Below are 17,241 nucleotides of genomic sequence, written 5' to 3' on the forward strand. Positions count from 1 at the left end.
GAGGTCATGTTGCCTTATGCTGAAGAGGACATGCCCTTGAAATGGGTGTTTCAACAAGACAATGACCCCAAGCACACTAGTAAACGAGCAAAATCTTGGTTCCAAACCAACAAAATTAATGCCTCGCAGATGTGAAGAAATCATGAAAAACTGTGGTTATACAACTAAATACTGGTTTAGTGATTCACAGGATTGCTAAAAAAGCAGTTTGAACATAATAGTTTTGAGTTTGTGGCGTCAACAGCAGATGCAACTATTATTGTGAACACCCCTTTTCTACTTTTTTTTTACTAATGGCCCAATTTCATAGCCTTAAGAGTGTGCATATCATGAATGCTTGGTCTTGTTGGATTTGTGAGAATCTACTGAATCTACTGGTACCTTGTTTCCCATGTAACAATAAGAAATGTACTCAAAACCTGGATTAATCTTTTTAGTCACATAGCACTACTATTATTCTGAACACTACTGTACATCAACATCATTGCATGGCCAGAGAGTTATGGAGTTGTAGAAGCATAAATCAGGCTTTAAGATTTTAAGGTACCACTCCCCAGCGGACTTAGAAAAAAGAGTGACTCAACCAAATGTCATCCTTTTTAACATCACAGACCGAACGCCCCCCCCCCCCCCCCCCCCCCCGCCTTCACTGCGAATGCGTCACATCGGAGCTCAGCAGCGTCATTTCTGAGTGTCACCAGCGATTCGCTAATTATCACCTTGTTTCTGCTTAAAACTGCGCTCCAGCCATCATCTATCTCAATAACAGATATCTGAAGCTTTTCTACAATAGTCATTTCCACATAAATTCAGCATTATTTCACAATAAAATACAGGGGACTGATCAGAGCGCACAGCAGCTGCTGCGGCGCCTACTTCATTTCAGAGTGTCAATAACGACTTGCCAATTATCGCCTCATTTTCTAGTGTAGCAGATAACTGAAACAATCATGCAAATGGTGATACAAGCACCAAAGTTGGCACAAATACTCCTCAAGGTGGGCTTGACACTGTGCGAGTTTTGGCCCTTTTTCAGCCGATTTTTCACTCATGTGAGAATTTTTTGGATCGCGCCGAGTTTCAGCTTAATCGCGTGTCCTGCATCGTGTAGTATACATGGAGTAACGAGCTGCATTTAACCTCTCACGACCACCTCCCGATCGGCAGTCATATGGTTGGATGAAAATCAAACCTGTTTGATATCCTGGTCGGCCGTCGTGAGGGTATCCTGCTGCTGAAGCGCTACAAGTGTCCAACCTCTCACACTGTGCATCTGCAAACACCGCTGCGGAATTGGAGAGAGCATAAACAGTGATCATCCCTTTGGGAGAGCAGCTTCTGTTTCTCCCCCCCTCAACTCATGTAAAGTCTTGTATTTTTTTTTTTTTTTGTCAAAACTGTGACGTCTCCCATCAAGAGTTTTTGTAAAAATAAAAAATGTAAATAAAGTTTGGAAAAAAAAGCTTCTGTTTATGTTTTGCTTCTGGAAACACAAGTCCGACGTGTGGTTTTTGAATGTACAATGTGAGCAGTCAGATCGCATCAGAGCACCAGGCTGTATAGTGTGAGAACATAAATCGTGCGCTCTGAACTTTTACACCGTGTGGTTTTGTCATACAGTTTGAGCTGGAGCCGAGTACAACGATTGAAAATAGTCTGTGCCCAGCTTTAGACATTACTCTTTTGAAAAAAAAAAGACTGGCCACTTGAATTTTCAATAGGCGGCCAGGTAGGGGTCAGTTGAAGAATTACACAGGGGTCTAAATTAAAAATGCTCAAATCATTTTGAAAACTACACCACATTATTTGTCTGATCATAAAGATCCCAAAAAGGTATAGTTTGAACCATCTGTGACTGAACAATCAGGAGTTATGGTTGTAAAAACAGCGAAAATGGTGACAAAGGTCAGTTTCAGTTTGTACAGGGGTCAAAAGTTAAAGTTGCTCCAATTTTGGGAAAAAGTGCCGCAGAGCGTTTGGTCTGCGACACCGGCCATTAAACGAGGCAGGCCGAACATACTCCAGTCTGTCACAGGCTACTTCCCCAACCAAGACTGGTTCCCATTTACAGCTGGGTGGACTGAGAAGATGTAGATCAAGTGTTTTGTCCAAGGACACAAGTGGATAACATGAGTCGGATTCAAATCCTGGTCTACAGATTGGCAGACCAGCTCCTCATCCACTCAACCATCTGCTCCTCATCTTCAGGGATGTTTTTAATTTTTTTCTGCACTGTGACCGAAGCAGCAGGGGCTTTGGTAGCCACCAGACCCAGACTTTTAAAATAAACAAAACTGCTCATTGCAAATTGCATATAACTTAAAATCCACACGTTGAGAGAAACAGAGGAAGTGTAGCATAGAAAATATACATTCGGGATCGATCTAGAGACACCCATGCATGGGTTTGTTTAATATAGGAATGTCATTGCACGGCAAACTCACGGTTCTTGACAGATCCTTAGCCTGGTCTGATGGCTGGGAAATCTGAGATGATCAGGGTCTGAGGACCTGCTGCAGCCTTCATCTGCCTTCACAGCCTTTGGGTTACAAGCCATCACCTCCTCTGCCTGTTTCACTGTTGAGGAGTTCTTGTTGTTTCACCAGAGCTCCATTAGCTGTCTCTCATGTTTAGGGTTCCCACTGAGCCTTCATGTTTTCCGTAGCGGGCGTAGTTCACACAAGGTCCAAGCTGTATTTCGCCCCAACAGGAGATTCCCTACTTGATCTCTTACCCAGGTGTCATGACGCAGACAAGGAGTTGGATTTTGACACACAAAGAGAGAATGAAAAAGCATTTGATTCTGCAACATTCATAAAAAAATCCTTTCAGCAGGGTTGTGTGGATGTGTATGTTAACTGAGTTTTAGAACATAGCCACTGTCCAATCAAAAAGCAGCAGTTTATTTTTCCGATTTAGTACATTTCGGTGAAGAAATGCTCTCTCTTCCACAGACCCCATTCATTCCATACGCTGCCTGATCATCTCACTCATTCTGTTTTTATTTTGCAATTGAATTCATGCAATATCTTTTCTGCTGGACTGTAAACATAGAGTATGACGGTGTTGTTTGGGTTTTAGGTCCGCACCACTACGACTTCCCCACAACCCGAGACATTGTGTCAGAGAAAATTGTGGTGGTTTATGCAGTTATACAACTAAAATTCAAAGATTTTCCATGGTGTTGTAGTCCTTCATCCTTATTGAACACGTTCATTTATAGTTGGAGGAAGTCAGAACTTGTTCTGTTCGTGTGGCCAAACATATGATGGGACAGTTTGTGTTGCGATCATTTTGCGTATCATAATACTATTTTCAGACATCATGTGACAAATCATGTAACTCTTGACTACAAACTACTACTTCTCTCCACAACATGTCATACAACTTGTCATCTGTTGATTTCACCTTCCACCTTCTGCTGTGTACACACATTGCTTTTAGTTTAGTAATTTATTTTTGCATCAGGCCTATGACACTTGATCGCTGAGTGTCAGACTGGTGTTGACTGATAACATCATACATATACAAGAAACACATTTTTTTCAGTCTGCACACTGCAGTTGAGTCTGTTTCATGTCTTTATGGTTGTGGTGCTGTGGCCCCAGCATCAGAACATAACCACTGTGGAAAAAAACATGGCTTACTCCTCGGATTTAGTGCATTTTTATGGGGAAAATGTTCTGTCTTGTTCACTGACAGCCACACCTGCTCCTAATTTCTTTAATTCATCCAGCATCCGCTAACAATCCAGCAGGTGGCAGACAGGTTTCAGGGATATCATCCAGGCAGAAGTTGCTTTTCGAATGGATATGGTGCATCCAATTTCACCAAAGTTTAAAAAGTTTGACCTCATTGTTTATTGTTTTCAGTCATGTTTGTGCATATTGCTTGCCTGGGTTTTTCAAAAGCTGAAATAGTGCAGAAAAATCTCATGTTTAACATGTAATTTTTTAAATTTCTTTTATGTTGCTTTTCAAACAGCAGCATGGATGTTTGGAGAGCAGTGGATATTTTTTGGCGTGGGGGGGAGCGCATCCTCAGCGCAGAGCAGCGCAGTGAACGAGCGGACACGGGAGCGCGCGTATTGGAAGGAAGGAGAAGAAGGAGCTGAGACAGATCAGTCGCCAGCGGAGCCGGAGACGGCGGATGAACGGAGTCCAGCGAGTCGGTGTTTTCTTTTTTCCCACCCAAAAAATAAGGACCAGCTGTTGCAAAGAATCAGAACTCCTACACGAAAATGATGCTCAAACTCGTCCATCTCCTCAGCGTGTTCGTGTGCGCCAGTCAAGGTAAGGGACGCGTGCGTGCTGCTACCAAAGCGCCCACCTGGGCGACTTTGTGGACAAGTTGAGTGTATTTGCTGCGGATCATGACAGAAGCTACTGAGGAGGAGGAGAGAGAGAGGAGGGGAGGCAGAGGGAGAGAGGGAGCGGATTGTTTAACTGGACCGTGTTTTGTAGTAGAAGCACGTCTTCCAGAGGCCACGATGCTTTTCTCCTTGGAAAAAGGGGAAGATTATGATGGGGGGGTCCTTCTCGGGTGTTGCGATTTTAGACCATCTTCTGCGCACAAAGCTGCTGGCTGCGTGTTTCTGTGAGCTGAAATTAACGAGGTGCCACAAATCCAATAAGAAGAAAACAAAAAACGTCCGTTGTCTTATAGAGAAACGCAGTGAGTGCATGCATGTAGTGCGCGCGTCATGTGGCTTGAAGTGGGTGAAATGCTCCGCAAAGTTTGCGCTCAATGATCCGCACTTGTGACGCCTGCGCGTTGATTGGGTTCAGGCGCAGCTGATCGCCAGCGGGTAGCTGTGCGCAAAAGGCGCACGCGGTGTGCAGAGTGAAGACGTTTGCAGTGTGCGTGCGTGTGCGCGCGCACGTATCCGATTGGATGTGACCACTGCAACCCCCCCCCCCCAGGTCTTTTTAATTGTGCGTAATGGAGATCAGGTCTGCGGTGTCACTTGAAGGAAATGTTTGGAGGACAAGCTGCCCTGTGTTAAACAAAGATGAGCTCTCTTTCTACAAACTAGTCGTGGAAGGAGTTTGGTTTCCGTTTTCTGGCGGTGTGGCCACACTGGGTTCCTGCAGGTGGGGGTAGAGCGCTGCAAAGTGGTGCCAAGAGTTAAGAGGCTTTCTGGATTGTTACGCCTTCCTCAGACTGCTACTACTGTATGTTGCCTTGCTCAAGTAATTTAAGGCAGAATCCACAAAGAAAGTGAGGTTTTCGGGGGTCATTAGTGGCCCTGGAGCAGGTTTATTTAAACCACTGAGCATAAATTGTGATTTTTTTTTTTTTTTTTTTTTTCTGTGCAGAAATGAGCCAAATTTGATCAGGTGTAACGAATTTTAACGTAACCCGTTTAAATGAGTAATTTGGGCTGTTGCATGTGATTGACAGACTATCTCGTGTTGACCTTGATGTGGAGTTCTCTCAAATAATGATGCTTTAAGCCTGGCTTTGTCTGGCTGCCTTTGGAAGAGAAACCAGGAGCAGATTGCAGACTTTCACCTCATCTGCAGCACTTTGAAAGGCTGCATGGCAGGTGGGGGGTTCAGAATGCAATTTATACTGTGCAGTTTTTCTTCAATCAATAAAATGCTCCAAGTGACTGTTAGGAGGAAGAGCAGGATGTAGCATTCAGAGCGTGCAGTCGGATGGTAGTTTTTGATTTCTCTTGCTCCCGCTGAGGTGAGGCAGAGACACGTGTTTACCTGCCAGCATGACTGCAAACCAGGTTTTTTGTTTAATTATTTTTATGGATTTTAGAATTCTTGGCTGGTCTAAGAAGAATAAACCAGTGCACCTTTTACATGGCTGGGTTAGGCGTTTTTTGAGAAGATCAATGACTAGAGTAACAGTCTTTTATTTTGATCATCCATTACTCATTTTCATGCATTATATCCAGGAAGCTTCTCAAATGTGTTCCTGTTATTTCAGTCTGGCTTGATTAAAAACATCTAATGATGATGCCACTGTGCGCTATGGCAACCTGCAATTAGCACGTTTGCATCATTTTATAGCTATTATTACTCATAAGAACAAGACTCATTTGTTAACAAGCGCAATAAATAGCTGTAACACTTATGATTTTATTCTTCAAAAATAACATTGATTTAAAAAAAAAGAGCTCTTTACAGATTTCACGGTAAATTGTGATAAATTCCTGAGTGAAGTGTCTTATGTAAACCATTTCAGTTTGAATTTATCATTAAAACAGAGCTTGGTGGCATTTCACTGTGGATAGTGTGATTGCCTCCTAAACAGAATGTTCCCGGTTCAACAGCACCCGTGCCCATTCTCTGTGTAATGTGGAGTTGCGTCAGAAAAGATTTTCAGCATAAACATATGGGATCTACTGCTGACCCCAGGCAAAAAGCGAGAAGCCAAAAGAAATTATTAAAACTGTTATTTGAGTACAGCAATGTGAAAAACTTCAGTTAAACAGTATCAAAGTTAAGCTGGTATCATGCAGATGACCTGACATTAAATTAAGCCGATTTTATAGGAAATCTTGTTGGGACTCTGCTGTTCAGGGTGCATCTTAAAATTCAAGTCTCAGACTCGATAACAGGGGATTTGTGTTCTGTTATGGAGTTCCGAACATGTTAAAAAAACCCCAGAGACATATTGTCACACCAGATAAGCCAAGTGTTCATGTAAACTATATGAAGTTTTTGTATTTGAAACCATAGTGTTGCATTTGAGATCAAGACATTTTGAGAACATCATTTGAATGAATGATAGCAAATGTTACAGTATCCACAACCGCTGTTCACAGGTTCAGTGCCACTCACTCATCTTCAACCACTTATCCAGCACAGGGTCACAGGGGCAACAGCTCCAGCAGGGAACCCCAAACTTCCCTTTCCTGGGCCACATTAACCACTTCTTACTGGGGGATCCCAAGGCATTCCCAGGCCAGTGTGGAGATGTCATCTCTCCACCTTGTCCTGGGTCTTCCCTGGAGAGGCCTCCCAGATGGAAGGGCCTGGAACACCTCTCTATGGATCATCCTTGCCAGATGTCCAAATCACCTCAGCTGGCTCCTTTCAAGGTGAAGGAGCCACTGTTCTTTCACGTTGTGGGTTTCAGTGGGGACAGTGGGTTTCAATGTATGATGGCTGATAAAACACTACTGCAGAAGTTATAATTCCTATAGTGCATCATTTTTTCCCTCACAATTTTACACACAATACCCCATAATGAGAATGTGAAAAATGTTTTTTTTATTTTATTTTTGCACATTTATTAAAAATAAAAACTAAATCACATGTACATAAGTATTCACACCCTTTGCCATGAAGCTGAAAAATGTATTTGAAATGGCATAAAGAAATTAAAATGTGTGCAATTTTAGTCATAACATTTTTATTGAGCACTTTACATTATACAATTTTAATTCACAGAGTGTATCTCAATTTTTCTTTTGTATAAACAAAAAAGGAACAGAAAAAAATGAACAAACTGCAAGAATATAAATGATGCGGAATATAGTCCACAAATATATTTGGTATTCATACAGACACAGATCATAAGAAATCTGTAAAGGGTTGCCTAATGTTCTGAAACAATGACAGATTGTCCTTCAGCAGATATCTTATTTTTTCCAGCTGTAAAGTGTTGGATGGTTCTCATAGCCACATTTTAGCGTTAGGTACTGCTGCTCCTTTCCATGATGTCAAAAATAATTTTTTCACAGTGATAAGAGAATAGGAAATAAACTTTCACTGTGCTGGAGTAAATTTACTAGATAACTGAGATGTGCCCAGACTGATTAATAAAGGTTCTCGTGACAGTGTAGTATTCTTGACAATGTATTGAACACATCCGACCAGTAGGTGGCAACTTTAGGGCAGGTGAAAGTGTTCCAATTTTGAAGAAATACAAACAGTATGGCACTCTGTGGTAAACCTGTATGGCATAGATGGTTCTCAGGATATTCTTTCACCAACACATCAGATCTAGGCTTGCATGTCAGATGAACCTTCTGGCAAATTGTAGCTGAACTTTCAGGTCTTCTTTTTAAGAAAATCCTACTTTATACCACTTCATCGTGACTCTATAAATGGGGCAGCTTAGTCTCACATTTTTGTTTTTCGTCCGCCCGTCACAAAATGATTCAAATTTTCGTGACAGGGTTTTTTAAACTCACTATTACTAACCCTACTCCTACCCCCAACCTTAACCATAACTTAACCCTACTCCTTCCCTTAACCCTAACCATAACCACCCTGACACCCACCCACGCTGCATGCACTTTCAATTGCATGCAGCCATGGCAGAATGAATTAGGATAAATTCCTGCTCCCATGATGAAAATTTTGCACTTTTCGTGACAATATCATGACAAACCAATAGATTAATGTATATTTTGTGCTGCTGAAGCACGATATGCCGTGAAACTGGGTTGAACTGGGCACACAAAATGCAAAACATGCACTATGCACAATTATTTCAATCAAAGCCACAGAGGCTTGTAACTTCTTCAGGGTTTTCTGGGTGTCTTGGTGGCTTTCCTCACTCTTCTCCTTCTTGCACAGTCACTCAGTTTTTGAGAACTCCACACAGATTTGCCATACCATTTGTATTTCTTTGTAATTGATCTAAGTAACTTGGAAATGTTCATGTATCCATCCCCTGACTTCTCTGAAGAAAACTTGCAAAACAATGGTTATTCACAGGTATTATACCAAAGCGTCCTATTGCTTATGCAATCCACCATCTTGGCTTCTATATTTTTAATGAATTAATATCAAGTTGTAGAGATTTGCTTTCAGTTTAGTATAAGGAAGATAATTTAAGTTATATTTTATTTTTTGGATTTGAAATGGCATAAACAAATTAAAATGCATGAAATACCAAGTGTTCCAATACTTTTGAAGTGGCACTGTATAAAGCCCCCATCACAGATGGCAAGAATGTGCAGGAACCAGCCCAACACGGCAAATATTGCCGTAATCCGACGCAGTCAGGAGGAAAAGAGGCGTGGTCAGCAGTGTCAGAACGCATCCAGATTACCTCGTCCACACTTGCACGATGGCATCCAGACAGCATGTAGACAACAGGTAGATGACAGACTGCTGTCAGATGGCCATAAAAGGCGCTGAAGACTGCCCAAAGTCCAAAGACTGCCAGATGTGCAAGCGCCTGGATGACAAACACAGGACCGGAGTGAGAGAGAGCGCTGTGTTCCTCACACGCAAGTACGCATCATGCATGTGCGCGGGGCGCACGTGTGTGTGTGTGTGTGTGTGTATATGCATAATGCTGCATGAGCCACTAAACATGCGTATGCCACTGGACAGCTTTGTTGAAAGTTTTCTGGCAGTGGGCCAAGCAGTCCCTTGTGTCAGACAAGGCCTTTCCAGCAAACTTTAATTTCTTGTCTTTTTTACTCACTTCAGGAGCGCAACACAACTCTGGACACTGCAATGGTTGGATTATCACATGGGATTTATTTTTGCGTGGGTCATTCCAGCACACAGCAGCTGGGTGAGAGGATTTTAACCACAGGCTGTGGTCTGGCTCCATGTCCACGTCCGCACGTGAAACACTCCTGGACTGCTGTTGGTGAGATTCATGTTTATTAATACTGTCACGGCCTGGCACAAAAGTTCCATGTCATATCTCCTACAAAGTTAGAAGATGATCATACTGTTTGTATTTCTTTATAACTGATGTAAATAAAGTTCAAGACATATTCAGTGACTTGGAAATGTTCATGCATCCATCCCGACTTGTCTGAAGAAAACTCGCAATTAAACTGATTATTTACCGGTATTATACCAAAGGGCCTGATTACTTACGCAACCCATCATCTTGGCTTTTGTATTTTTTGTGTCTAAGGATGATAATTTTAGAAATATTTATATTGAGAAACTTGATTTACTTGTGCATGTCCGAGCGCAAACCAAGCATGAAGTCAAAGGAACTGTCTGTAGACCTCCAAGACTGGATTGTCTCAAGGCACGAATCTGGGGAAGGGTACAGAAACATTTCTGTTGCTTTGAAAGTCCTAATGAGCACAGTGGCCTCCATCATTCATAAATGGAAGAAGTTTAGATCCACCAGGACTCTTCCTAGAGGTGGCCACACGTCTCAACTGAGAGTACGGGGAGAAGGGCCTTAGTCAGGGAGAAAACCTGCTCCAGAGCCCCTTTGACATCAGACTGGGTGAACTGTTCATCTTTTAGCAGGACAATGACCCAAAGCACACAGCCAAGATATTAAAGGAGTGACTTAAAGATAACTCTGTGAATGTCCTTGAGTGGCCCAGCCAGAGCCCAGACTTGAATCCGATTGAACATCTGTGGAGAGATGTGAAAATGGCTGTGCACTGAAGCTCCCCATCCAACCTGATGGAGCTTGAGAGGTGTTCTAAAGCGGAATGGGGGAAACTGCCCAATAGATAGGTGCACCAAGCTTGTACCATCATATTCAAGAAGACTTGAGGCTGTAATTGCTGCCAAAGGTGCATCAAGAAAGTATTGAGCAAAGGCTATGAATACTAATGTACATGTAACTTCTTTGTTTTTGACTTTTACTAAATTTGCAAAAATAAAATAAATAAAACTTCGTTCATATTATCATTATGGGGTGTTGCGAGTAGAATTTTGAGGGAAAAATGAATTTACTCTATTTTGAAATAAGGCTGTTATTAAAACAAAGCGGAGAAAGCGAACGCTGTGAATACTTTCTGGATGGACTGTAAGTGAGCATGACATGAACATTGTCTTTGTGTAACAATAATTACACAGTATGACTTTGGAGGCTGTATTTTTGATTATCAGTTCTCCATCTACATTAGCAGCCTGCTGTTTCATTACCACCCCACAAGCACATACTGTCACTCATTAAACAAAAAACATCCATTCACCATTTGGTCACATGAGCTACCACAGACAGAGGCAAAGTGACTAGCTGTCATTAATTCTCAGTCAGAGTGGATGTTTCACAGCAACAAGAGACAAGTGGTCGCTATGCCACCAGCTAGGTGGGGCCAGAATTATTGCTGAGAGATGCAAATCGGCAACTGCCAACCCAAGCATGGTGTACTTTAAATGGTTGCTCGAAAAAATAGTCAAAGATGGAGGAATATGGTTTCAGACCAATGTATTTCTGTATAAACTAATATGTTTAGTATTTTTCTCGTGTATTTTGTAAATGTCAGTAAGAAATGTCAGTGAGAGCGGATGACTTCCAGGGGAAGTCATCCGCTCTCACCTACTTCATGCTATGGAATCCAGAGATAAGCACTGGCACCAAGGGCCCTTAGGGCCTATAGGATTTACCTCTATATCTCACTGGATTATAATGAATGGATTATTACACTTTTATTGTTTTGCATTGCAGTGACACTGTTTAGGTTTTAGTGTGGACATACTGTGTCCAGGTGCATTATGGGTATTCACGACAGAAGAAACGCATTTGAGATGCTCTGATCAGGCTCCACAGGGACAACAGCATTGAACTCTTTGTCTATTGTGCCTAAAACTCTTGTGAATATTTTCTCTAGGTTTATAGACGTTGTTATTGTGTTTTATGTAAAAATGCCAGAAGAGGCCCAGTTTGCTTCTCAAAGCCGAAAAGTCTGTTCAGTTGTGATTCAGACCGTGTGATATAACCGGCATCAAAATTCATAGAACACTACCATTTACTGGTGACCAGTTGGTTATATCAGTGTTGTCAACCACAGGATTTTAAAATTATCTGTAGGTTTCCAAAACCTGAGAGACCACACACGTGGAGATTAAAAAAAAAGTCATAGATCTGACATGCTTAGTTGTCCAGTGTGTGGTGTAAGCCACATGGTAAAAACAACACACACAAACAGAATTAACACACGAACATTCCCAGGTCAGACACCTTGCTTTCTGATTGGCTGCATGTCACATTTAGCTCCTCACATCCTTCTTAACACACCACACAGGGCAAGAATATCTGATAAGATTATATTTAGCGTCTTCATGATTGTCGGGGCATCCTTAAGATTGTCGGAAGGGGAAGATTGCGTCTAATCGGCCTGATTATCTTGCCATGTGAACCAGGCTTGATGTTATGATGCCTTATGGAGTGACTGATCTGTTATGACACCGCACAGAGCCGCTAACTGATCGGATGTTATGATGCCTCACGGAGTGACTGATTGATGCGTTATGACCCCGCACCGAACATGTTTTCACTATTATTTGATTTCTTTGTGCGACTGACATCGTTATTCAAACATTCAAAAGGCGATTCCTATCGCCACACAACTCCAGCAACCACACACGAGAAAGTTTTTTTTGACAGTTCTTGTTATTGAAAGAAACCTCGTCTCCCTAATCAGATAGAGTTGTGATGTCATCACGCGTGCGCTTAAGCCCCTTTCACATTGGCCTATTCGTAGAGCTGTGTATTGCAGTGTTGTTTCATTTAAATACGCCTGAAATGAGCGTGTACTCAGCCTTTTTCCATGTTTGTTTCATACTTGTAGCTGCGTGTGTTTGCTTTTTTAATATGTGCACACAGTCGCGTGTACCTTGCCGCTATTCCAAACCAGTTCACTCCTGCCCGCTGTGCAGAACACATCACTGCACTTGGAAAACAGTGGACTATATCATGAGGTTTTTACAGTTGCATTACTGCCATGGTCAGGGCGTTTGATGAGCGTGCCGACATGCAGCGATTGTGCTTTTATTTTAAAGTCACAGGTTTGATCAGAGCTGATCGATCAGGGCGTTTGATGAGCATAGCGACATGCAGCAAGTGGGCTTTTATTTTAAAGTCACAGGTTTGATCAGACCTGATCGATCAGGGCGTTTGATGAGTTTGCCCAATTACAGTACCTATTGGTAGTGTAAATGGAGAGACTGTGTATACAAATGGTTGTAACCCCTTAATGGTTATAATGTAATATTTTTACTAAACCTCGTGAATAAAAGCTGAAAGTCTCCACTATAAACAATTCTTGATTTTCACTTGAACTTTATTCTGATTTTAGGACAGAGACAAAACTGCAGAAATTGTCACTGTTTGAATAATTATGTACCTACAGTACCACTGGTCTGGTGTCCATCATGGTCACTGCTGCTTATTAATTACCACCAGTAAAACAATAATCATCCTGGATTGCGCATTAATCTTTCTGAAGGTTAAAGCAATCGGCAGCAATTCCTTCAGACATATTTTTGGAAATGAGATCAGTCACAGCCACTTTTTCAGTTATTTGATTATTTCAGCCTGTCACAAGCTCCGATGAATTTAATAATTGAAAGGAAAGTTGGAATTGGCATATTTAGAGAATGTTGGAAGAAGGTAATGGTGCTTCTTGTACAACTCATTGAAACATTTTTCATCAGGAAACACTATCTCATGATGCAGCTGGAGCCTGGTAACCAAAGAATATCTTTCTGGGAAAATTCAGATAAACCGGACATAAATGAAAATGGTAGCAGTGTCCAAGGGGTCAAGAAATTGGAACAAATACCCCCAGGAATCATTTAAAAATATCTGTCTTTGTAAAATAGAAATTTATGTAGTGTATGTGGGTATGCACACATCTGGGTCAAAAGACAGGGAAGATGGCGATGGTGTAGTATGTCCAAATTACGTCCCCACTTCTTGCTTGCTGACTTCCAGGACGTACTACAGTTACTGCTACCCAACTAACATTTGGGTAGCAGGTTCCAAACTGGTGGAGTACATGAAGAGTATTCAGATGGAGAGCATTTGTCACCACAACAGATGGTTGAAAAGACAAACAGGAAGTGAAGAGCTGAGTCCCAGTAACATGGATTACAATTGGTGAGTCAGTATTTATACTGATACCAGATCAAGCATTAAAAAGGCCATTCCTCAGGTTTCACACCAACCCCAATGCATGTCCATCCCCCCTCATGATGGTCCCACTGTCCTGCAAGTAGGGATGGGACCGATCTGATCCTGTATCGGTATTGGGTTCCGATACTGACGTAATTCACAGATCGGAAAATACAGATCCAACCCGCGACATTTTCCGATACCAGAGAAGAACCACTGTGAATCCTCTCAACTGCAGTTGTTTGCTCTCTGCTTGTTTACTGCTGAGCGAGAGGAGGAGATGGGAGGTTTTTGAAGCCGGGCTGTTTGAGAGAGCTCTCTTCCGCCGTGTTCTAGCTGTGGTTAGCGGCAAATTTCTGACCGGTTCTTGGGTTCAAATTGTCTGTCGAGCATGGATTTTCCAAAAAATTTACTGAATTGTTGTTGAAAATGTGTGCTAAAAAGTTAGCTGCTTCACTGTCCCGAGGCTGTAAAAGCCAGCTCAGCATGCAGCCAAGGAGGAGCCGAACAGAGATTCTGTCCGCTGAAAGGGGATAAACTCTCCCTTAAAATCCTGTGTGAGTGTTGATGATACATTTATTTTACAGTTGAAAGGCTTCGTGTTTCTCAAAAGTTTGTAGTTTGCACAGAACGAAAACAGTGACAGAGAAAAAGAGAGACTGAGGGAGAGAGAAAGCGAGCAAGCGAGAGACAGTAAGAGAGAGAGCGAGTAAGAGAGAGAGAGTGAGAGCGAGCGAGAGACAGGAGAGAATACGAGCGAGAGAAAGTGAGAGCGAGAGAGAAAGTGAGTGAGCGAGACAGGAGAGAATATGAGCGAGAGAGAAAGTGAGAGTGAGCGAGAGAAAGTGAGAGTGAGCGAGAGAAAGTGAGAGCGAGAGAGAAAGTGAGAGTGAGCGAGAGACAGGAGAGAATATGAGCGAGAGAGAAAGTGAGAGTGAGCGAGAGAAAGTGAGAGCGAGCGAGAGACAGGAGAGAATATGAGCGAGAGAGAGAGAGACAGAAAGAGAGAATGCGAGCGAAGAAGACAGTGAGAGAGACAGAAAGAGAGCAAGAGAGAGGGAGAGTGCTGTCCGTTATCTTTAAGTCCATAAAAATAAGGCTATAAAAGTCCTATAAAAAATAAAAGTACTTAATTCTTTCACCAAAACATCAAATCTAGTCTTTCATCTTGGATACACCTTCTGGCAAATTGTAGCTCAACATTCAGGTCTCCTTTTTAAGAAAATCCTCATATAAAATCAATAATAATGATTATAATATTAAAGCAAACAGAGCTCTGATAATCGGATCGGAAAAGTATTGGTATTGGCAGATTCAGGTATCGGAAACGGATCGGAGGTGGAAAAACTATGGATCAGTGCATTGCTACCTGCAAGCATGTTCTGGGTTCATAGCTCCCATGTAGACCTCATACATTTCACTCCTGGATGGATGCCTCAGATATGTAATTCCATGATTATTGATAGGAACTCATGTTCCCTGCAGTTCTTCTGCTCTTTTATGGAGTGAAGCCAAGTAATCCCCTGATCATGATCATTGTCTGCTGTCCACAGTCCCCCTTCCCATCCAGGCAGGATCTCAGAACAATCCAGAGATCAACAATCCAGAATGACCAGCTCAGTATAACACCATCTTCAACAAGTTAATTGATGACATAACTTAATTACCCCACGTATCACTGAAGCAGTGATGGTATTGTCTTATTCTCACTGGCACGTGAGTCTGTGTCTGTGGACAAGATAACTCAAAAATGGCCAGATGAATTTCCATCAAACCTGGTAGGAATATTACTTGGATAAATTTCGAGAGATGATTAGATTTTTGAAGTCGTTGGGTTAAAGCTCTCGGAAAACATGGACTGAAAAACACTTTCCTTGTTATAGCTCAAAACCAAGAAGTCAAGTTGAATGATCTCAAGCATATGTTAAGCAGCAAAATATTTGTGATTGTTATGAATGACTTCATTATAAAATCAGACAGAAGTCATATGTAGTAAAAAAAAAATCATTAGACGTGTATATTTACATCGTGTTGTATTGAGCATGCAGGCTATGCATCAGCCCTCTGATGCCTTTCATTAAAAGTTATTTCTTTAACTTTTAAAAATTTAAGTGGCTCATTTTGGAGAACAGAACATGGCCAGTGGCCCTCAGGTAATCTGAGTTTGAGACATTTGCTGTAGTTGGAATATTCATTGCTTTGTTACCGTGGGGTTACTTTCCCTTTGTTGCACTCGTATTACATCATCTATAAAAAACAATTCCTATTCTAATCATGCTCTTTGTGAAAATATCACACACAAATAGACCTTTTTTAGACAATGCCTAGAATGTGCTTGAATGTGCTGAAATAGCTGAGTGTAAGGTGAGGAGCAAAGTGTTGACTGGCTAAAACCTGTGCAGGATCCTGTCTTTGATCAGCATACAGCCATGTCGCCGGCAGACGGCCAGACATAAAACCATCAGTGGAAAAAGCTCTTGAGCCAGAAAAGCGGCTTTCTACTCGCTCTCTCCAATTTATGATGGCAGCTGTGAGTTTGCGACACAAGTCAGCCAGGTGCTCACGCTCCTGCCAGAAGAACTCGGCTGATGCGCTCCGTGTTTCTCCCTCTGGCTTCTGCTGGAAAACATTTGCCTTTAAAATCTCAGCTCATTCTTCCCGCGCCACGTCCTTAAAGGTTTATGTATTTGGCTTCTACCAAACCCTTAGCACAATGAATTATATGCTTGCTTGGTCTCACCGGAGACTCACCGATGTGATGCTAAGTGGCGTAATTAAGATATTTCTGTGTATCTCTGGGGGGAAATGTTAGCGGCTCAGGGTTGAAAAGATTTATGCCCTCGTGTGTAAGTGTCTCTCACTGCACTCTGGCTTAAGCCTGTGTTTGAGGTTTGCTTACATCTTGTAGCCCTTGCTTATGTACATGAATAAATGGAGCGGCATGCATGTGCACATGCAGAAACACACTTCTCTGCACTCAGTAGCCAAGCCTCAAACCAGCAAAATGAATCATCGGCTAAATATTTGAGGGTGCTGGCTATGCTGAGATTCACACCATGTGCCTTGCAGGCTGTGCTGATCACTTGACACCAGAACGCTGTTTGGCGCCCCTTTTAACATCACGCACCAACTCCTGTTACACAGAGCTATAGAAAGCTGTTCACAAAAGAAGCCACCTGCATGCTGGAATTGATTGCATTATTTGATTAACAACATATAGTAAACCGGTGTATATATGAACATGTAATCCGCCCTAGAGGCAGCTGCGTAGAAGTCAATTTAAGGAATGGCTGGAGTCAGCAGGGCTCTGGCGTGTACAAAGGGCAGCCAGTCTGTGTTATCGATATGCTGTTTATTTGCCTGCAAGTTTTGGATTTCTAATGTGTTGCCCTTTGCCACTCAATCCAGAGTTCATGCGTCAGCCTCAAATTTCTC

The 17,241-nt window shown here is 42.1% G+C and overlaps 1 protein-coding gene across 1 annotated transcript in view; it reads left to right on the plus strand.

Annotated features, from left to right (window-relative positions):
- Positions 1-4,047: 4,047 nt before the first annotated feature.
- LOC117516211 (neural cell adhesion molecule 2-like) overlaps positions 4,048-17,241 on the plus strand; it is a 1,113,624-nt gene continuing 1,100,430 nt past the window's right edge. The window contains exon 1 of the mRNA XM_034177131.1: positions 4,048-4,292. Within this exon, the coding sequence (XP_034033022.1) occupies positions 4,241-4,292 (52 nt within the window). The 5' untranslated portion in view covers positions 4,048-4,240. The remainder of the gene's footprint in view (positions 4,293-17,241) is intronic.

Source organism: Thalassophryne amazonica, chromosome 1 (assembly GCF_902500255.1).
Source record: "Thalassophryne amazonica chromosome 1, fThaAma1.1, whole genome shotgun sequence".
Classification (NCBI taxonomy): domain Eukaryota; kingdom Metazoa; phylum Chordata; class Actinopteri; order Batrachoidiformes; family Batrachoididae; genus Thalassophryne; species Thalassophryne amazonica.